Source organism: Cryptomeria japonica, chromosome 11 (genome assembly GCF_030272615.1).
Source record: "Cryptomeria japonica chromosome 11, Sugi_1.0, whole genome shotgun sequence".
Taxonomy (NCBI): domain Eukaryota; kingdom Viridiplantae; phylum Streptophyta; class Pinopsida; order Cupressales; family Cupressaceae; genus Cryptomeria; species Cryptomeria japonica.
This window is the reverse complement of record NC_081415.1, coordinates 136591673-136614645: the sequence shown is the minus strand read 5'-3', so window position 1 is coordinate 136614645 and position 22973 is coordinate 136591673. Positions and strand designations below refer to the sequence as shown.

Below are 22973 nucleotides of genomic sequence, written 5' to 3'. Positions count from 1 at the left end.
TGGTGGCGTCGCAGAGCGGGCGGTGGTCGCAGAGCGGGCGGTCGGGCAGAGCGGGCGGCGTTAGCAGCTCGCGTGGGTGTGGTTGCAACGTCTGCGGCCGCCTACTTATAAAATCCGCCAAAACAAACCCTAAAACGCAAACCCGAAAAGTTAAAAAAACACTTTAACAAACCCTAAAATCGAATTTAATCGAATTTAATCGATTTTTTTAATGGTTTTTCAAGTTCGCCGAATTTCGAACTTCAAGGTTCAAATTCGGTCGAACCTGGTGACTTAGGTTACTTGTAATAAGGTTTTGAAAACCCAAATACAAGTAAATTGGAAAAATCAAACAAGGGAAAATCTTGCACATTCACGACTTGCATTCACTGAACCTTGCTTGAAGAATGCCCTAAACCAAAACAAATGAGCTTGGGAAGAACCGAAATGCTCTTTAAATAGATAAGGAAGCCACCACATTATGATTGCAATCAGCAAACAAAATCAGTTTGCCTTTAAACCCTTCCACAAAAAACGGCTATGAAAGAGAAAAAGCTTTGACTTCAAACACTCATTAATGGAGGACATGCAAGATGTGTTTGCAATGTGCCAAGGAGGGTGAATCTCATGCTCCAAGACGTGGTAAGAACCAGCAAAAACACCTTCAAAAATGCCTAACGGGTTTCACAAAAAAAAATTTGATGATAAATGTGGTAACAAGCAATGATTCCTAACAGCATAGCATGAATGTGGAACAGATTTAGGGGAAGAATGCCACCAAAATTGGATTTGTGGGAGCAAAAACGCAAGTCACGTTGTTCCTTTCAAACTACAAGCAAATGTGCCCTTCAAAGATGCTATTGGGTTTTTAATACCCCTTTACAATTTTTAAATTGCATTACTTTTCCTTCACTTGAGCAATTTCAGGTTTCTAGGGAAGAAGAGCACAAAAAGAAAGAGCAACATGACTTCTAATGGGGAAATAAAACCCCCATTACAACTAAAAGGAATAAAAAATAAAAACTTGTAATAGGAAAATAAAATCCCCATTACAACTAAAGACAAGACATAAAAAGACATAAAAACTTAAAAACACTTGTAATAGGGAAATAAAATCCCTATTACAACTAAAAGCACAAAGTAGGAGCTTTTATGAGAACTTCCAAGTTCTCATTAAACTTGTAATTTTAAATTCACTTGCAATTTGTCCAAAAAGTTCCTACAAACAACTTAAAAGACAAAAAGGGGAAAGGGGAAATAAAAAGCAAGTTACAAGTTACAAGTCTTTTTAAAAGTTCACATGTAATTGCTAGAAAAAACCCCTACAACACTAAAACATATAGAGAACTTTAAACTTGCAAAGGATAGAAAGTTTTCCACTTGCAGTCCAGAGAATAAAACCCAATTTTGAAGGAAACACATAGCAAATGAACCCGAAACGCGATGAAATTTGAATCATGGATCAAGGATGAACCGAAGATCAGTCCAGTTCAACAAAAACATTTTTTGCCTCGCGAAGCGTGCCTTAGAGACAAAACTGACGCATTTTAAGCAAAAAATTGTAGGGGGGTTCACATTTTTGAAAATTCAAAAATGAGGACAACACCATCTATTACACAACAAGTCCTCTAAAATATTAACACTATCGTCCTCATTCAGCCATCACTTTTTTGAAATTAAAAATCTTTAGCCAAATATTTTCTGATTTATACTTTATTTTTTATTTTTATAAATGTTGAATTTCAAGTAGATACATGAATCAAGCACTTTAAGCTTCATTTTTCTACAAATACCTGCCTATAATTTACAAATTCGATAATCGTATAATTGTGAAAAATGGCATACACCATGAAGGTCCTTGTGGCCTCAAAGAACTTAATTTGAGTTTGGTGGTAGGAGGTAGGGGCTCTACCTCTTGAACTCAACTTTGATTTCAAAAAGTAAAAAATAAAATTTGTTTTAGCTACGCCTCATGGAAGAGAAGCCTTTTTTCTTGAGTTTTTTCCCAGTTAAATATTTGAATAATTGAATTCCATTTATATTGTCAATCCCAAATCTGAGTAATGCTCCTATGTGTGTGTATAGATATAGATATAGTTGCAAAACATGGCTTGTTTGTGATTTTATTCGATGTTAGCTTATGTTGTGCTTGTGAACTTGCTTAGTCATTAATTAACATATGTGGAGTCTTCATGTTACACAATGTTTATGAATCATTTTTTCTTGTCATTTCATTAGTATGATATAGCTTGATTGTTATTAGAATTCAAATGGATAGCCTTTCGTCATTGTAGATATTTTTAAGGCTTAATTTAAGAAGATATAATGGTCATTTCATAATATAGGTGTTTTCTTTGACACTTACATGAGGAATAGTAAGTGCTGTGTTTGATTAAAATTATATATCTGTCACCTTGCTGTCCCTGAAACCCAATCCCCACATGCCCCCATCCTAGAAACTTGGAGAAACACTGATTATATATCATGATGGGATGTTGAAGACATCAATTGCCAAGAAAGGCAATGGAAATGATTTGTTTCGCACTCATTTAGACTTGGCCATCTCTGATGAATGTGAATACTCATAACCAGGAATATTGAGACTTATTATTCAGTTGTATCTGAGAACAGTAATAAGAGGAAGTTTGCAATACCTGTAAATATGGTACCAAAGCTGCTAATAATGGTGGGGATGAAGATAGTGCAACTTCAAAATGCTTCAAAGCCTCATGATAAACTTTGGCTTCATCCACTTCCATCGGAATCATGTATTCCATCTTTTCATGAGTTGCAGGCAGCCGTATGGGAAATAATATCCTATCCAAATCTGAATTATAAAAGAAACCAAGTAAGATCCTCTGCAAGCTGACAGTCTAAGAAATAAAACTGAAAATAGAATTCATTGTGGTGCACAAACAATAAGATTAGATCTATAAGTAATATATGAAGTTCTTAGACAATAATTTTAGTACAAGATTTTTTAACACACACAATCACATAAATAATCATCTTTACAGACAAAATTTCTAACCACTGCCCTTATATACCCAAAAAGTATAACTGAAAACCAAAATGGAGGAAAAAGCATCGCACAGAAGATGAGGAATGGGAAAATGGCATGATCTTGCTAGTTGCCTCTTCAGTGCATATTAGAATCAAATGGTTACTTTGCAGGATTGCATTTCTACCACCTCCCCCCACCCCACAAGACCTTTGTCTTCTTATAAAATTTCTAAGTTGCCAGTTTTGGTTCAAGGGTTTGGTTCGCAAGTTTGGGCAAAATGTTTTTTGGGGGTTAGGTTTGTCCACACAAAAACATATAAAAATAATAAATATATACAAATTTGCAGCAGTAATTAAGTTCAAAATACACCACCATATTAATAGTCAAGTACTAGTCATACTCGAATGTCATCAAAAACATCATCATCATCATCCATATTAGATGACTATCTTCCTGTAGGTCATTGACTCTATAGACTGTAGTCTCAGTAGACTATGACTGACATTTCATAGATGACAACTTGATGACTATCATATCCATGGCTCTTCTTAGAACACTGTGATACATAGGATATTCTTCATAGAACACTATGATCTCTCATTTAGAGGACCTTAAAGTGTGTCAAGAATTTGGATAAGGCTTAGTTGCCAGTTTTGGTTCAAGGGTTTGGTTCGCAAGTTTGGGCAAAATGTTTTTTGGGGGTTAGGTTTGTCCACACAAAAACATATAAAAATAATAAATATATGCAAATTTGCAGCAGCAATTAAGTTCAAAATACACCACCATATTAATAGTCAAGTACTAGTCATACTCGAATGTCATCAAAATCATCATCATCATCATCCATATTAGATGACTATCTTCCTGTAGGTCATTGACTTTATAGACTGTAGTCTCAGTAGACTATGACTGACATTTCATAGATGACAACTTGATGACTATCATATCCATGGCTCTTCTTAGAACACTGTGATACATTGGATATTCTTCATAGAACACTATGATCTCTCATTTAGAGGACCTTAAAGTGTGTCAAGAATTTGGATAAGGCTTATGGTATTCTTAAAGTAATGAACTGGCCTAAGATTTTAAGATGGTTCTAACCCTTGCTCACTATTATCTACAGATCACTGCCCTACAAACTTGATAGAGTGCTGAAGGCAGTCATTTGATACTCTTGCAGATACAATCCACTGTCCTTAACAATGAGAAACATGATTCATGCATAGTTATAAATTTGATAACATTAGAAATTAAGAATTGAATATGCAAGGGTTTATGATTTATATTAGACCTTCCATTTTGTTTCTAGCATAGCAACCCAGTGATTATTCCTTAATGCCATGGTTCTGACAATATTTTACCACTGCTCTAGATGGATACCTTACAATAAAAAGTCAACAAAAATTTAAAAACATCCAAATTCGCTGGCTAGACACATCTGCAGGTGAAATTCAGCTTGGGTTTGCATAGGTTCATCCAGGATGAGCCCACAAGGTCTGGGTAGGACCTTGGCACGAACCCACAGAGGACCAAACCAAGACCAGAACCTGGTTCAAACTGGGCTAGGGGGTTGCAAGGGAAGGACCCGGTAACATAGTAAAATTTTGGAGAAACTAGTTGGACAATCACTGCATCATTACATCATCAGCCATTTGTTGTCGGGTAATTATGTCATATCGTAATTAGAATGTTAAGTGTGTTAAGGGTCAGGGGTTACCTAACGGTTGCCGGTAGTTGGCACTGGACAACCTATACTGACACCTATATATATGTACTTGGGTTTCTATTTCAGTGTGTGGATATTGCTTAAGAGAACTATGTTTTGAATGTACTAGCATTTTGGAATCAATGAATACAGACATATGAGTTCTTCTCACTTGCATCCTTGTGTACTGTTACATTTCCTATATCCTTGTACTGTTATGCACTGAATGCACACACACCCCTTGGGGGCAAAACATCTGGCGTCATTGTTGAGTTAAACTTGGGAATGACAGGGGCATACTACATGGCATGACCATTGAGCGAGGAGACAAGTAGCAATCACGAGGAAGAGCCGAAAGAGTTGTTCGAAGGAGAGAGGGCACTAACAAGGGACTTCACTTGCATCTTACAAACATCAATTGAAACTTACGTACGAAGGGAAGCCACGACGGAGGATTTCCCTGAGAGCGTCGTGTGGAGTGCCCTTGGCGTAAGTCCGTCGATGACCCGGTTGATGAATAACTTGCCTAGCCTGTTGGGACAAGCATTTCTTGCCCTACAAACTCGCTGGGAGGAAACCTACCGTGAGAACCATCGACAACAAATTTTACAACAATTCGAAGAGAGGAGTTGACAGGAGGAGGAACGCGACGAAGGCCGCCGAAGAACCTTCCACTCGACGGAACATAGGAATTGATGCCCGCGACGCTGAACAAAGACAAAAATCGTGTACCGAAGGGACAAGAGGAAGACGGGCATGAGGCAGCAGCGAGAGCACTAAGATTGGAGCAACAGGCCGAACGAAGGGGACGCCTGAAGAAAAATGCCGAGGAAGGAAGTGGAGGGAAGGGCAATGATGGCTCCACTAGGGAAGGCCAAGTTTTTGTATTGATACAAACCACTAGAAAGCGGTTGGGGGACCTTTCCCTCACGTTGGAGGACATTGGCGACGGGAGTATGGTAGAGTCATACACACCATTTGGAGGTGACGATATCAGGAGAGAAAAGGAGACCGAGACCAAGAACAGAGAAGTGGCAGATATCGGTGTGGCCGAAGGTGTCGAGAGGACACAAGGGCACGGTAGTAGAAGCAATCTATTCGGTTCAGGCTCTTGGAGGACCCAACGTACAAATTCCTGGAGGGTCAATTTCTAGAAGACCAATTTCTGGAGGGGCAGTTTCTGGAGGGTCGAGTTCTGGAGGGCAGAGTGGGCCGCAGCCAAGGAGCATAATCGCGAATGGGCAAAAGTTGCCTAAATTCACTATAGACGGGAAGGAAGATCTTGTATGGCATTGTCATACATGTGAGACGATCTGGTCAGCCAATGGAGTGACTAACAAAACTGAATGGGTGGTGCAGTTCCCTACCACCCTATGCGGGGTAGCCATTGACTGGTACTCCGATACAGACAAGACGAAGGTAGGTACTTGCGACGAGTTACAGAAAGCCTTCGAGATGGAATTTCGACTCCTTCGGGACGACAATGAAATCAGCCGAAATCTTGTGCACAAAGCAGGGGAAGAATGAGACCATACGAGCATACAACCAGCGATTCAAAGAATTGCTCAGAAAGATGGATAATCAACCCGCCGATGGATTGAAAAAGGGGTGGTTCATGGAAGGACTGAGATCCTCTCTTAGGAAGAAGATGAAGATTATCCCTCTTGCCTTGTACGAGGATGCATACAACCGAGCCATGGACCTCGAGAGCGATGGCAAGACCTCGAAGAAGAAGAAGGATAAATCATCGGGTGATGATGGTTCCTCCGAGAGCAGCAATGACGAGGACTCAAGCAAGAAAGTTCACGCTCTACAGAAGGACATGCATAGAATGATGAGAGAATTCAAAGCAATCAAGGGGAGTAGCAGTAAGAACAAAGGGGATTTGTGGTGCGCAGATTGCGAGGAAGGCCACACTGAAGGTACGTGCCCGAAGAAGACTTTTTGTGACATTTGTCAAGTACAGGGACACTCCACCAAGGAGTGCCTGTACAATATGAAAACAAGAATCGCCCAAGTGCTTCTGACTCAGGAGCAACCTTCCACAGCCACGATAGCTACTAGCCCACAGCAATCGACCAATACCACAACATCTTCCTATTTACCCTCTGGGTGAACAGTTTAGAACATATAGATAGAACACTTAACACAGAATAATAATGCCATGGATATCAAATAAAACATTAGAAATGCTATTCCATTCATAATCATGTGTGTCTTTACAAGTTACCTTCCAAGGTATATAAAGGTACCGAGGGGGTGCAAGGGGCAACTGTCGCACCCGTAACTACCATCCCTCGGTTACCGAACTAACAAGGACAAATACAACTTAATTAACTAGTTTTATTCTTGTACAATATTGCTGCCAACATCATCCCCCCAAAAAAGAAAGGTCGTCTCCAAACGACTTACAACAAAATGGGGAATACATTGCTACTACAAAACCCAAAATCAAAAACTAAGAGGGTGCCGAGGGCGTCCCTGATGAAGAAGGCGCCGGTGGTGGTGTAGTGGTGGAAGCCAATAGCCCACGCAGCTCGTACACCTACTCAGTCCTCCTCTTTAGATTTTGTTCTGCCACCATATGCCTCTCCATTGCAGTCTTAACTATATAGGCTGCCTCCAACACCTCCTTATCCTTCTTGTCGACACTCTCCAGTGCACTGACCAATTGAGTCTCTAACCGAGCTCTGGATGCCCTTTCCTCTTTCAACTGCATAACCAAGGCAAACTTATCTGCTACCAGAATGTCCATTGTTGTTCGAGTCTATGCAACTGTAGCCTCAACCTCCTGAAACCTGGCAATCAGCTCCTCCTGAGCCATCACTGCTGCTACGCGCAAGGCCTCAGCTGTGGATGCCATATGCCGTGTCCTCCAGAGCTCAAGATAGCCTTCTCGAAAGGCCTGCTCCACCTCTCTCAATAAGGACTGCATCCGGGTCTTGCCAACCCCCTCAGTGAGGCGCCAAGGCTCCAACATGCCCAAGTTCTCCGTCTCAGGCCACCCGACGGACTCAAAACACCTCACAAACTCTTCTCTACATCCGGTGCGAGCAAAAGTCAACAACCTCTCCATCCGCTCAACCATGGCGACATCCTCCTGGAGTCTCGCAGAGATCACAAGTCGTTGTGCTCCTAAAGTCATCTCGGCAATGAATCACTCAAACTCTCCCGCACCCTGTTGCACTCCCATAGGCACCCCCTCCTCTCTGTAAGGACTGGTTACTACATCCGTCAGGGGTGAAGCAACCCTCTGAAGCGCCCTACTACTGGGAGAACTCCCTTCCTCGAGATCAATGATATCCAGAGAATGCATCTCCCTGCCTGGAGATAGAGCGGCCTCCCCTACAGGTGCCATGGGTTGAGCTAGTAACGGCTCAACCAGGCACTGTGGTCATCCTTGAGAGCGCCTGCTTCCATCATTACTTCCTACATAGAACCTGGCACACCCGACACATCCCGCTGAACTGAGGCCACCCCAGAGTCAATCCCTGTTGTGGTCTCGACCATCGGTGGTGTCATAGCGATCATCACCCAAGGCTGCCCAAAGCTAGGTACTGGCACGGTGGTGACTACGCTGACTATCTCGAATGACCATCGCACCGCCAACTGACAAGTCTTCGGTAAGCGTGCTGGTGTAAACTAGACCCGAGTTGGGTGCGATGGTGGAGCAATACTGGCTGGTGCGGACGCTTTTGTGCCTACCGATTCCATTACCTCCTCTTCGGGCAACTGGTCACCCCCTCTACCTGCGAACCGGAAACTCCCTCCGCTCATTTGGGAGGTGTCGGCAGATTCCTCCCTACCGCTATCAGCATCCTCCTCCTCTGCATCAAACTCTTCTGTGTCGGACTCTGTTTCTGACATGGCGGGCTTCTTCCTTTTAGTGCCCAAACGTGCCTCAGCGCCATGTACCAAGACATCCAAATGCGACCAGTAAAATATACGCGGCTGGTCCGATGCAACACGACCGTGTGGCTCCAATGGCTGTAAGCCTGGGGTGATCTGCGTGCGGACTGCATCGAGAAATAACCCAATGGCGTGATGTGGCATGTATAATTTCTTGTACTGGAGGGTCATGAATTCATCCATCCTATCTGCCAGCAGTGATGTCCAATCATACATCACTCCATTGTGCAGCCCATTCATCAACACAATTTGTGCGATAGCTATATCAGACGCACGGCTGGCACCTGTAAGGCGACTCTTTACTACGGACAACAAGCATCACCATACTCCCTTCGCGAAAAATGTTTTCTTGAACCCCCTACTCTTACCAGCACTTTTGAGGCTATCATTTTCTACCTGTGTGAGGTTATCCCGCAACATCAACTGTAGCAAGGTGGCACGGTTTTCTGGAGTGATTTTCTACGAAGTATCGATTTTTTTTCTTTTCAACCCAAGTATGCCAAACACCCTACTGAACTCGCTTGTCGTGAAAGAAACAATTATCCGCTGATGGTGATAGTCAAATACAGACTGGTGGTGGTGTCTATCATAGGTGCCAATCATGGCACACAAAACTACCTCAAAATCTTTTATGCAAAAACTGGCATTTGGACAGCCCAATGTACCTGTGCCTAGTGAAGATTTTTCTTTAATGGGTCGTCGTGAGGTGTCTTCGCCCACCAATTCCTGCAATCTATTCCATTAAGACCCTCAAACACAATATTGTCCGTTGTTACCTTTTCCTTGTCCTTTGTCGACTGGGTTTTTGGAGGATGCTTTTTGCTTTTCTAAGTGCTGCTCATCCCGAGGCTACCTGCAATACGCACACCAGATGGCAAAACTCGCTTGCCTGTGTCTGCACTTGATTCTGAAGTTCTTCGCCCTCCCTGTAACTTGTCTTCTAACGGCTGCAACCGTTTTCTCCAATCCGCCTTATTCTTATTTGTGTCCATTGATCCCCGATTAATTTCCTTAATCTTCTTTTATACCTTTAACTTTCTTGCACCTGCCACTTTCTCCTTCCAACTACCAGTGTTTCCTTTCAGCTCTCGCCGTACTGTGTATGCTTATAGTGTCCGTGGTACGCTGTGCGATGGTGATCTTCGGCTCTCCTTCTTTGGCGATTTCTTTCCTTTCCTCCTCCGTCTGCACAGTCGTACGGTTGTGCGGGGTCTATAACAATATTGAATGTCGCGGGGTATATATGGGCATGCGGGGCACCTGCCTCACCGCATGGTGGGCACGCGGGCTCCACCGCACGGTGGACGCGTGGCCCCATCGTATGGTGAGTGCCCCCCGTACGGCCTCTCCACCGTACGACGAACTCTTTTTTCTTTTTTCTTTTCTTTCTTTTTTTTTTTTTTTCTTTTATTTTTTTATTTTTTTAATTTTTTAATGATTTTTTCTTCGGGAGGATTCAGGATCGGTCGCCCGTGTCTGTTTGTGATACTATTTTAATTTCGACCCATTGACGGCGTCTGGCATCTCCTTCCCGTCGTGCGTCCACAACTTAATCGTCTCGTTGGCATTGACCTCGCGTACCTTGAAGGGGCCTAGCCATCGTACTTTAAATTTTCTGAGTTTGATTTCGTTCCTCCCATTGAATTTCAACACTAATTGCCCCAGAGTAAACTTCATTCGCCTAAGGTGCTTGTCGTGCCAAACCTTTCGTCTTTGCTGGGCTGCCTCTGTGGCCCATTGTGCCATCATTCTTTTTTCGTCCAGCTTGCTCAAGGCATACAATCTCTCCCTCAGGCTCTCCATATCCCCGAGTCTATTCTCCACTACAATGCGAAGGCTTGGCACCATGAATTCCGCTGGCACGATAGCGTCTTGCTCGTACATGAGTTGGAACTGAGTCTGGCCGGTGGTCACCTTGTAGGTTGTGCGGTAGGCCCACAAGACCGAAGGTAATTTTTCTTCCCAGTCTTCTCCCTCGACACCGCATGACTTGTAGATTACGCCCACGAGAATCTTGTTGGTAGCCTCGGCCTGCCCATTGGCTCGTGGGTAATAGGGGCTAGACTGTGAATGGAAAATCTTAAATTCCGTAGTGAGGAATTTAATAACGTGGTTCACAAAATGTCCACCCCTGTCACTCGTCAAGTGCATAAGGATCCCATACCGTGTAATAATTTGCTCATAGATGAATCTTGTTGTACTTACAACCGAGTTATCAAGTAGGGCTTGCGCTTCAACCCACTTGGTTAAATATTTCGTGGCTACCACAATGTAGCGACACCTAGCGCGGCTCGCCTTGAGTGGCCCAATAAAATCCAGCCCCCAGCGCTCAAATAGTTCTTGAGCATGTGAAGGGTTGAGGGGCATGAAATCCCTTTTCAGCGGCCTCCCTACTCTCTGACAAGTATCACAACCTACTACCCATTCTCTCGCATCATTATACAATGTGGGCCACCAGTGGCCTGCTAGCAACACTTTTCTTGCCGTAGTGTCCGATCCCATATGGCCTCCCGCGGGCCCCTCATGTGCCTCCCTCATGACGCTTGGCACCTCTTCCTCCATCACATACCAACGTAACACCTCGTTGGGCCCCGTTTTATACAATAAACCATTGATCAGCTGGAACGTGCAGCTTCTCAACACAAGTTTTCTTCGTTCTCCCCGTGGCATGCCCCGATGGTAGTATACCATGGTGGTAGTACTGCGATCTTGAATAGGTGGGCATCTGGAAAGTCGTCATTTACCCCCTTTGGCGGTTCTCCGGACCTGATCCAGGACAATTGGTCGGCAATGACATGGCTCTTGCCTGGCCGTACAATTATTGTGAACGTGAACTCCTGAAGTAGCAGTAGCCACTTGCTTATCCTGCCTTGGATGATGGGTTTGTTTACCAAGTACATCAAGGCCTGATGGTCCACATAGAAGGTGAAGGGTGTCGCCAACAAGTAGTCTCGAAATTTCTATACGGCATAGTCCATTCCGAAGGCCTCCCTCTCGGTGGTACTGTAGTTCTTCTCGGCTTTCGACATCAACCTACTCGCAAAATAGATGGGGTGATTGTACCCCTTCTTGAGCCAGCGTAGCCCCAATGGCATAGTTTGAGGCGTCCATGTGTACATGGAATTCTCGGTCTTAGTTTGGATAGGCCAGAATGGGTGCTGCCACCAGCCTCGTCTTGAGTTCCTCAAATGCTTCCCCTTGTGTCGATTCCCATATGTATGGTTAGCCCTTTCTAGTTAGTTTGTAGAGTGGAAATGAAAGTTGGGCAAAGTTCTTGATGAACTTCCGGTAATATCCAATGTGCCCCAAAAAGGACTTGACTCCCATCACATCAATGGGCGACTCCATTTCCACAATTACCCGTACCTTATCTGAGTCAGTTTTCAGTCCAGCTTTACAAACGATATGGCCCAGCAACTTTCCTCGTGGTACCATAAATCAGCATTTCCGTGGATTTAAGGTGAGCCTGGCCCTTCAGCATCGCTCCATGCACTCTCTCAGTGCCACCAAGTGAGTGAGTGTCTTCGCTACTGAAAATCGACCAGTCATCCAAAAAGGATTTAAAATTTCCCACCGACATCTTGTCAAAGATGTGAAGGACTATCCTCTGGAAGGTTGCGAGAGCATTGCACAACTCGAATGGCATCCGGTTGTACGCATAGACTCCATCTTCCACCACAAAGGTGGTCTTCAACTTGTCCTCCTCAGCTATCAAAATCTGGTTGTATCCTAAGAAGCCGTTGAGAAATGAGTACATTTCATGGCCAGCCACCTCCTCCAAGATACTGTCTGTGAAGGGTATGGGAAACGGGTCCTTGATGGTGATTGCATTGAGGCACCAATATTTCACGCAGATACAGATCTGGTTGGCCTCCTTCTTGAGTGATATCACAATCAGCGAGACCCACTCACTTGTCTCCACCCGAAATATGATGCCGGCCTCCAGCATCCATTCGATCTCTTCGTTCACTTTGGCATCATAGTTTTTATTCATTCGGTACAACCTCTTCCGTATTGGTTGGGCTCCCGGGACCAATGGTATCCGATGGACACACATTTCTAGCGGGACCCCTTTTAGATCCTTGTAGGACCACGCAAATACGTGCTTGTATTCCAAGAAGATTTTGAATGTTGCAGCCTTCAGCACCGGGCTCCAATTGTCGCCTACACAGATATTTCGGGGGTTGGCAGTGTCTCCCAAGTTTATCTCCTTCATGGTGGGGTCTTCGTACCGCATTGGCCTATCCTTTGAAAATTCGTACACCATAACATCATTTATTTTGGCGTCTCCCTCCTTGTACTTTGTGTAGTCTAGCAGAAACTCCTCCTTCTCGACTGGCTCGTCCTCAATCTGTAGCATGTGACAAGCAAGGTGAAACACTTCATAGTCTTCCATTTGCCAGTGGAAGAGTCCATTCAATAAAAAAGTGTCATCTTCTGAACATCCACCAAATTCAAGCACTCCTTCCTCGTTTGGTTCCCTCTCATCTTTACCTTCATAGGAGTCCCACTCCCATCTCTTTGACTCCTCTGAATCCGAGTCAGATGACGCAAGTTCCTCGCGGACAACCTTGGTCCTCAGATCAATGGTGTACATCTGCCCCCTTTTCTCCATGGAAAGGGTGTTCTTCTTCCAGTCATGGTTCACCTTTGCTGTAACCAGCCACCCTCTGCCTAAGATGGCGTCATAACCCTTCTTATTGAGTGGGATTACCACAAAATCTAGTAGGAAGGGTTGTGTGCCGATGGACACCGATTGGGCCATCAGGGTGCCAAGTGGCTTGATGTCGTGTTGGTCTGCACCTACCAAGTTGAACGTGGGTAGCCATAGTGTTAGCTTCCCGAGCTTTTTCCACGTATCCTCCGGCAGCACATTCACCCCCGAACCTCCGTCCAGGATGGTGTCTTTGAGGATATTCCCGAGAATTCCCATCTCTACTACAGCAGGATGTCGACCACCATTTAAGGCCAACAACATTGGGTCAGCCGAGGGGCTGACCGGAACTTCCGCCTGTGTCGCACGTGAAGGTGCCTGCACAGTGCTTTGTATGGAACTAAAAATTGCGGTTCTCAACTATGGCATTGTCTCTAGAAGGTCCTTTACCCTTATAGGCACTTCCATCTGCAGTACTTGCCCAATTATGTTATTTTCGACTTCCGTACGAGATGATGTACTCACCACCTCGTTGTTCCATCGTTCGGCCGTCATCTCACGCTCAATATTGGCTTTTGCCTCCCGTAATCTCTCCTTCTCTGTACGGGGGTCCGAATAAGTGGCCTTCTTGGTCTGAGCGTGGGTGATTGCCAGTACTTCTTTCTCACCAGTCTTCTCAATATTGAGGAGGTTAACCCCTGGCTTGGGGCAATTTATCTCATCGTGGTCTCCAGGGCCACACCATCTGCACAAGTGTTGTGATGCCTCTTCTTTCTGGCAGTCCCGCGCAAAGTGTCCCCACTGGTGGCATGCCCGACACTGAATCATCGGTCGTCCCTTGGCATCATACTGCATTCGACTCCAATTATTGCTATTATTATTGTTGCCTCTTCCTCCCCTTCGGTTACGTCTGTAACCGCCAGATGATGCCATGGTGTTGGCTTGGGGCTGCGATGTGCCTGTTGTCGCTGACGACTGCTTCTGGGTGAAGAGCACTTGGTTCCCACGTGTCTTCATGTTGTAGGGAAATTCTTTGCTAGAATGTCCCAACACTTGGCAAATATCGCAGAAGGCCTTTTTTGGACAAGAGCCTTTTGTGTGACCTTCCTCCTTACATTCCGCGCACCATACTTCCTCATTTTTGCTGGTGCTTCCCTTCATGCTCTTGAATTCCTTCATCATGCGATGCATATCTTTCTGAAGGGCTTGCACCTTTTTACTTGACCCCTCGTCGTTTCCGTCGAAGGAGTCCTCCTCTTTGGAGGATCTGTCTTTCTTTTTCCTAGATGTCTTCCCTTCACTCTCCAGGTCCATTGCCCGGTTATAAGCATCGTCGTAGGATGGGGGGGGTACAATTTTCATTTTTCTTTTGAGTGATGATTTTAGGCCCTCCACAAACCATCTTTTCTTTAACCCATCTCCAAGCTGATTATCCATTCTCCCCAACAATTCCTTGAGGCGTCAGCTATATGCGCGGATGGTCTCACTTTTCCCTTGCTTGGTGCTCAGGATTTCTGCTACAATTTCATTATCATCTCTGAGTCGTCGAAACTCCTTTTCGAAGGCTTTGTGCAATGCATCCCAAGTTGTCAGTTGGGTTTTGTCAGCATCCAAGTACCAATCGATGGCTACTCCTCGTAGGGTGGCGGGAAATTGCACCACCCATTTGGCCCTATCGACCATGCGATTGGCCGACTAGATTGTCTCACATGTACGACAGTGTGGTACAAGGTCTTCTTTCCCATCTCTAGTGAACTTCGGTAATTTTTGCCGATTCGCCATTACGTTTCTTGGCGGCGGCCCGGTCTGCCCTCCGGAACTCGAATTTAACCATCAGGAACTCCTCCAGGCACTTGTCCTCCCGAAGGTACTCTGTCGAGTTTTGGTCCATTGGGTCCCACCAAGTTGCTCTGACTACCAGTGTTTGATGAGCCTGCCCTGAACAGATTGCTTCTACTACCATGACCTTGTGTCCTCTCGACACCTTCGGTCGCATCGGTATCCTCAGCCTCTCTATCCTCGGTCTCTGTCTCGTCTTCCCTCTTGGTCTCAACACCTCTGTATGGCATGTACGGCTCTACCGTACTCCCATCACTGATCTCCTCCAATGTTAGGGAAAGGTCCCCCAACCGTTTCCTAGTGGTTTCTATTAGTGTGGAAACCTGGCCCTCGCCAGAGCCATTGCTGCCATTTCCGCCGCTTCCTTCCTCGGCAATCCTCTTAAATCTTCTTCTTCATTCTACTTGTTCGAGAATTAATGCTCGTTGGGTGGCTTCACAATCCCCAATGTATTCCTTCTTATTTTTGTCCTTATTTTGCAGATTGGGAATTAATTCTAAATTCTCTTTATGCCATAGAACAAGACATCATATTGAAAAGAACACTTTTATTAATTCATCCCTGGTATACAATGTATGTCACAACAGTGGGGGTGTTCTTGTTTTATTCTTCTTTGCCCGTACACATTCACAGATTATTCATCCCTCGGTCGGTTTCATTGCGCTCCTCTTGGTACTCATGAAACTCCCGTACGATTTGTTGGCGTCGGTTCTCCCGATAGGTCTCTTCCCTGCGGCTTTGGAGAGCCAAAAATGCTTGTGCCAGAAGGCTGAGCAAATTGCTCATCAACCGATTTACCGTCGGGCTTACACCAAGCGCACTCCACACAGCGTCCTCTGGAACATCCTCGATGGTGGCTTCCCTTCGTACATGTGTTTCAATCGCCACCTGGAGGATGCAGGAGAAATCCTTCATGAGTGCTAGTTCTTCGTCGAATAGTTCTTCAGGTTCTTCGTTCGGGTTACTGCTCGTCCCTTCGGCCAATGGTTGTCCCATTATCCGTGTGTCATGCAGTAATCCCGTGCTCCAGATAAATTTTGGCAACGGCGCCAGATGTTTACCCTCTGGGTGAATAGTTTAGAACATACAGATAGAACACTTAACGCAGAATAATAATGCCATGGATATCAGATAAAACATAAGAAATGCTATTCCATTCATAATCATGTGTGTCGTTACAAGTTACCTTCCAAGGTATATACAGGTACCGAGGGGGTGCGAGGGGCAACTGTCACCTCCATAACTACCATCCCTCGGTTACCGAACTAACAAGGACAAATACAACTTAATTAACTAGTTTTATTCTCATACAATATTGCCGCCAACACTTCTGGCGGGTACAAAAGCAATAGATGAGGAAAAAATAACAACAATAGCACCTGCCGAGTGCAGTATGATGCAAAAGGCCGCCTGATGATCCAGAGTCAAGCCTGTAATGAATGGGGACACTATGCCCGTGATTGTCCCAAGGGAGACACCCCTCAGCATATGTGTCGATGGTGCGGGCCAGGAGATCACGACGACGGGAGTTGCCCGAAGTATGGAATAATTTGTTAACAATTGAAAAGTCCAATGAAAGGGAGATGCTCGCCATCACTAAAGCACAAACGAAGAAGGCTACTTATCCTAACCCCCATATAGAGAAGAAACGTGTACAGGCAGCCAAGGCTGATATTGAGCGGCAAATGAGGAAGGAGCCTTGGGAAACTTCGACAAGTACATCTACTGAATTAGAACTGAACATCCTTTAACAAGTGTTCCAGACCGAGGTACCCATTAAACTCCAAGACCTCCTCAACACCATGTTGAGATTAAGAGAAGCCATCACTAATGCCATAGAAGTGCCAATCCGTACAACAACACTTCACACAGAGGTGTCGGTCAGCCCCTCAGTTGACCCCATGTTGTTGGCGGTGAACAGCGGGAGACACCCAACAGTGGTGGAAATGGGGATATTGTGTATGATCCTCACCGACACCATCATAGACGAAGGGTCTGGGGTGAATGTACTTCTCAAGGAGACTTGGCGGAAATTGGGCAAGCGAACACTATGGCCACCGACCTTCAACCTGGTGGGTGTCGACCAACACGATATCAAACCCATCGAGACACTCATGGCTCAACAGGTGACGATCGACACTCAGCGCTTCGTTCTTGACTTTGTGGTGATTCCTTTGAAGAAAAGGGGCTATGACACAATCCTTGGAAGAGGCTGGCTAATTAAAGCCAAAGTAAATCACAACTAGAAGCAGAACACGTTGTCCATGGAGAAGGGGGCTCGAAAATTCATCATCAACCTCCAGATATAGATGGTGAGTGAGAAATGGCCTCTTCTTCAGATTCCGACTCCGATAGGGATTCCGGAGTGGATGAGAACAAAAAAGACCTGAATGACGAAGGTATTCTGGAACTAGAAGACTACTTTGAGGATGAGGTAGGCTCGTTGAATTGGCTATTCCACTGGCAGATGGAGGACTATGAAGTCTTCCATCCTATGTGCCACATGTTGCAAAATTGAAGAGGAGCCAAGTGAGAAAGACGAGTTCCTGCCAGAATACAAGGAGGGAGATGCCAGAGTGAATGATGTCCCAACGTACGAGTTTACAAAGGACACACTAATGTAGTACGAAGACCCCACCCGGAAGGAGATGAACCTAGGAGATGCTGAGACCCCTCGAAATATCTGGATGGGAACGATTGGAATTCGGTGCTGAAGGTGGCAGCCTTCAAAATTTTTATGGAATACAAGGACGTGATCGCTTGGTCCTACAAATATCTAAAAGGAATTATGCCCGAACTGTGTGTCCATCGGATACCATTGGTCCTTGGAACCCAGCCAGTACGGAAGACGTCGTGCCGCATGAATAAAAACTATGCGGCCAAGGTGAACGAAGAAATTGAATGAACAGTGCTGGAGGCCGACATCATATTTCGAGTGGAGACAAGTGAGTGGGTCTCGCCGATCGTGATCTCGCTGAAGGAGGCTAACCAGATCCGCATCTGCGTGGATTTTTGGTGCCTCAAAACAATCACCATCAAGGATGTGTTCCCTATACCTTTCACAAACAACATCCTAGAGGTGGCTGGCCATGAAATGCACAGATTTTTGCACGGCTTCTGGGGATACAATCAAATTTCGATAGTTGAGGAGGACAAGTTAAAGACCACCTTTGTGTTGAAGGATGGAGTCTATGCGTACAACCGAATGTCGTTCGGTCTGTGCAATGCTCCGACAACATTTCAGAGGATAGTTCTTCACATCTTCGACAAAATGTTTGTTGGAAACTTCAAGGTCTTCTTGGATGACTTGTCTATTTTTAGTAGCCAAGACACTCACTTGGTGGCACTGCGAGAATGCATGGAGAGATGTCGGAGGGCCAGGCATGCCTTGAATCCGAAGAAATGTAGATTTATGGAGCCGCAAGGGAAGTTGTTGGGCCACATTGTTTGTAAGGTTGGATTAAAAACTGACCCCGATAAGGTACGGGTAATTGTGGAGATGGAGTCACCTATTGATGTGACAAGAGTAAAGTCCTTCCAGGGACATATAGGATATTATCAGAAGTTCATTAAGAACTTTTCTCAACTTTCATTCCCATTGGACAAGCTGACATAGAAGGGCAAACCGTACGTGTGGGGACCGACACAGGGGGAAGCATTTGATGAACTCGAGGAGACTAGTGGCCGCAACCATTTTGGCCTATCCCAATTGGGACTGAGAATTCCACGTACATTTGGATGCCTCAAACTATGCCGTTGGGGCTACACTAGCACAGGAAGGAAGACATGGCTTGGACCACCTCATATATTTTGCCAGTCGCTTGCTGCCGAAAGTCGAGAAGAATTATAGTACCACTGAGAGGGAAGCCCTCAGAATGCTCTATGCCGTACAAAAATTTAGGCACTACTTGTTGGCAACACCTTTCACTTTTTATGTGGATCGCCAGGCGTTGATGCACTTGGTAAACAAACCCATTATTCAAGGCAGGATAAGCAGGTGGCTACTACTCCTTCAAGAGTTCACATTCACAATAATTGTATGGCCAAAAAAGAGCCATGTGATCGCGGATCAATTGTCCTAGATTAAGTCAGGAGAGCCACTGGAGGGAGTCAATGATGACTTTCCCGACGCACATTTGTTCCAAATTGCCGCACTCCCTTCGTGGTAAGAAAACATAGGGGAATACTTGTCCACTATCTTTGTTACCTAAAGGAGTCACTTGACTTCTTTTTCATTGGGGGAGTATGGTGCAGGAGCACCTACCTTTTAACCATTTTGTTGATGCATTTTCAAAATTTTGGTGTGATAGTCCATCTTTTGGATTAATGTTTGAATAATGGTCTACTTAGAGGTCTACATGTGTGTTTGATAGTCATTTGAAGGATGATTGTCACCTAGGTTGTTTGTTTTCTCAAATCTGGTCTATGAGCCCTTGTAAGACTGAAATGGCATAAATTTGCATTATAATGTAAAATGTCTTGTAAAGCCTCATTAGGCATTTAGGCATGTCATTTTGATGCTAGGGAGTCACCCTAGGAGGTTTAGTATGAGTAAAAATGCATAAAATGCAAAAAACCACATTTGAGCAAAAGTTGTCATTGTTGCTTGACAACTTTTTGCAACTTTTAAGCAACTTTGCATTTTTGAGCAAATTGGTGGTCAGGCAACCGATGAAGAGTTGGTTAGGACCAAAATGGCATATAAAATGCTTTGAGAATGTTTGTACAAGGGTTAGAATATCTTTGAGCACGTTTGAATAGACTTTGAGGGCAATTTCTAGATTTTTACCTTGTACTTTCTCATTTTTGGAGCAGCAGTCCATACATAATGGATTGATTTTGCTACTGTGATTTCATGGTAGTCTTGTCTATGACATTGTACTGCTCAGGAGATGTTTGTATCTTTCATTAGTGCAATTTTGTAGTGTGTTTACAAATCATTTGTTATAGTACTGCTCTCGGTCTGAGCAAGGGTTCAACAACCCAATCATGGTTCCAACTTGAAATCCCTTGAGTTTTGTTCAATGACCCTTTGGATTCAAGTCATGGAACTCTTGTACAATGTAAATATGCTTTGTAATGGCTTGGTAGTTCTTAAGGAGCAACTTGTTATCATTTCCTAAGTGAGCTCCATCATAGCCCGATTAGGAAAATGATTGTCAATTTGGTATTTGCTTGCAGGGATGACCAATTGTGAATGTGCCAAGTGTTTGTCATGGAAGTATGCTGCAGGACAAAGTCTTTGTGAAATGGTGGAGTTGTGACAGGGTGGAGAGAACAACAAAACCCATTGGAGAAGACTGCTAAGTCCTAAACCCTCTAAAATTGCCATTTTTGGGATCCGTACCAATACGGACAAACCAGACTTCTACCCTAGTGGATCCAAAAGTTTGTTCAAAAGGGTACTCGGATCACCAAATGTGTTGGAAGGTTCTTTGAGTGATTTTTGAGTAATTGCCCAAAAACTGGCAAGGTAGGGCTAAATGGGGGCTCTAGGGCTACTAGGCCTAGAAAATAGGAGAAAGAGGGAGCAATGAGAAAATGGTGAAAAGTCAATTGAAGAACCACCTAAATAGAGTTGAAACAACTATAGAACACCCCCTAAAACTCTTGCAAGTACATGTTGGAGGTTTGGATAGTTTAGTGTTTGGATTTATCCTTGTGAATCTCAACCATGCTTGGAGCAACTATTGAGCACAATTTGATAGGGAGCACTCCAAGAGAGTTTGAGTGTTTGACTTGTTAATGGACAAGTGAAGAGTGATAGGAGCCCACTAAAATATCATTCAACTACCTATTGAGTAAGGTGTGACTCTCTTTGAGAACCCCTCCCCATCACCGGACCACCTACAAAGTCGCGACGGGTTAGACACCCTTCAGTTAATGTATGGCCAAGAGCCCATTGTGCCGGCAAAGTTCATGGTCCCTAGTCTAAGGATAGCAATTGAGAACCGACTAGGAGATATGGAAAGCCTACAGGAGCGACTATACATGTTGGGCAGTTGGATGAACGAAGGATGATGGCCCAATTTGCCACCCAAGCCGCCCAACAACGACGAAAATTTTGGCACGATAAGCATATCTGGCGCATGGAGTTCTGTCCAGGTCAGTGGGTGCTGAAGTATAACGGGCGGAATGAGATCAAACCTGGAAAATTCAAAGTTGGATGGTTGGGGCCATATAGAATTCGCCTACGTGGCTGAGAATGGAGTGATTAAGTTGTCCACATTGGATGACCAACCAATAAAGGAGACAGTAAATGGGTCGAAATTAAAAGTCTACCATCGCAGGCAGCAGCGGAATGACCCAGTTTGTCCAGAGGCGGGGCCTGCCCAGCCAATTTGAAAAGGTCATTATTTTATTTTTTAAGTAAAAGAAAATAAAAAATGGAGAACTCACCGTACGGGCTTGTCATTAAAACTGTACGAACATTTCATAAGTCGCAGAGAGCAGATAGTACGACTTTCGTACAACCATAGCTACATCAAATTCCATATAATCAAATTCGGGTGAATTTGAAATCCGTACGGTGACGGGAGAGAAATTCGTACGGTAACAAATGAGAGCAAAGAAAACTTCGTACGGCCGAAAGTGAAGCACCTCATCGTACGGTTGAAGGAGAGACAAGACCGTACGACAACATCAAATTCCGTACAGCCGACCGAGTAGACAAAAAGACTGTACGATCAAGGAGAGGAGCATCACACGACAGAAGGGGTGACGAAGAGAATCGTACGGCCACAAAAGGAGCATCCTACGGACGAAGGACATCAAATCCCACTTGCAAGTGTCGTACATTAAACCCAAATGGCCGAGCAATAATCCCATATGGCATAACAAAGGTCGACCGAGCAATTTTCCGTACAAGTTGAACAGGTGCAGAGTTAGCCAAGAAGGTAGAAGATCAAGAGGAAGAGAATAGACTCCTCAGGGTAAGATTACAACAATTGGAGAGCAAACTAGACGCAGTTGAGGACAAGATTGAGAAGGTAACAATCAAAGTCAATGAAGGGAAGGGTAAAGAAGTAGTAGAGGATGGCACACCTGAACCAGATCCTATTCCACCTAAAAAACCTTTCCTTAGAGCCATCAAAGCCTTAGGAGGGAAGTCCTTAGAAGGAGTGCCACTTTTTTGTGGGAAAATGGAACCAGAAGTAGTCATGCAATGGATTGAAGGATTGGAAAATCACTTTGGATGTGATGGGATTAGTGAAGCACAAAAGGTGAAGGTAGCCAAATCTAGATTGAGAGGAGCAGCCTTGACTTGGTGGAAGTTCATCTAAGAGGAGAGACAAAAGGAGGGTAAGAACCCAATTGCCACTTGGAAAGGAATGCTACCCAAGGTGAAAGAAGCATATATCCCTGAAGACTATGAAATTCAATTGCACAAGAGGAGACAAAACTTGAGACAAAGAGAACTAGATGTGAGCAGCTACATTGAGGAATCTCAGAAGTAGTGTTTGAGATCCAAGGTGGTGGAAGATGAAAGCATCAAGGTAGCTAGGTATTTGAATGGCTTGAGATGGAATATACAAGAAGAGTTGAGTTTGTTGTGTCCTAGTACAGTTCATAAGTACTATCAATTGGCCCTCAAGGTGGAAGAGAAGAGTAAAAAGAAACAAGAGCAAAGCAACAGAGGCAGAGGTAGGGGAAGAGATGGCAGAGATCATAGAGGTAGCTATGGTGGAAGAAGTGTAAACCAAAGATCTCAAGGGGAATCCAATTTGGTAAAGCAAAGTGGGGATTCCAATTGCAAGAGCAGCTATAGAGGAAGGGGATCTAGCAACTTTAGTAAAGGAAGGTCTAGTGTATCAGGAAGAGGGTCCTATTTCACCACAATGAAATGCTACAATTGCCATCAACTTGGACACCCGGCCTAT

At 44.5% G+C, this 22973-nt stretch overlaps 1 protein-coding gene across 2 annotated transcripts in view; it reads right to left on the bottom strand.

Moving 5' to 3' along the window:
• LOC131032643 (uncharacterized) overlaps nt 1-22973 on the bottom strand; it is a 249297-nt gene that overhangs the window by 147107 nt on the left and 79217 nt on the right. For both annotated transcript variants that reach the window (XM_057963667.2, XM_057963665.2), the window contains exon 5: nt 2634-2806. In XM_057963667.2, the coding sequence (XP_057819650.1) occupies nt 2634-2806 (173 nt within the window). The remainder of the gene's footprint in view (nt 1-2633; nt 2807-22973) is intronic.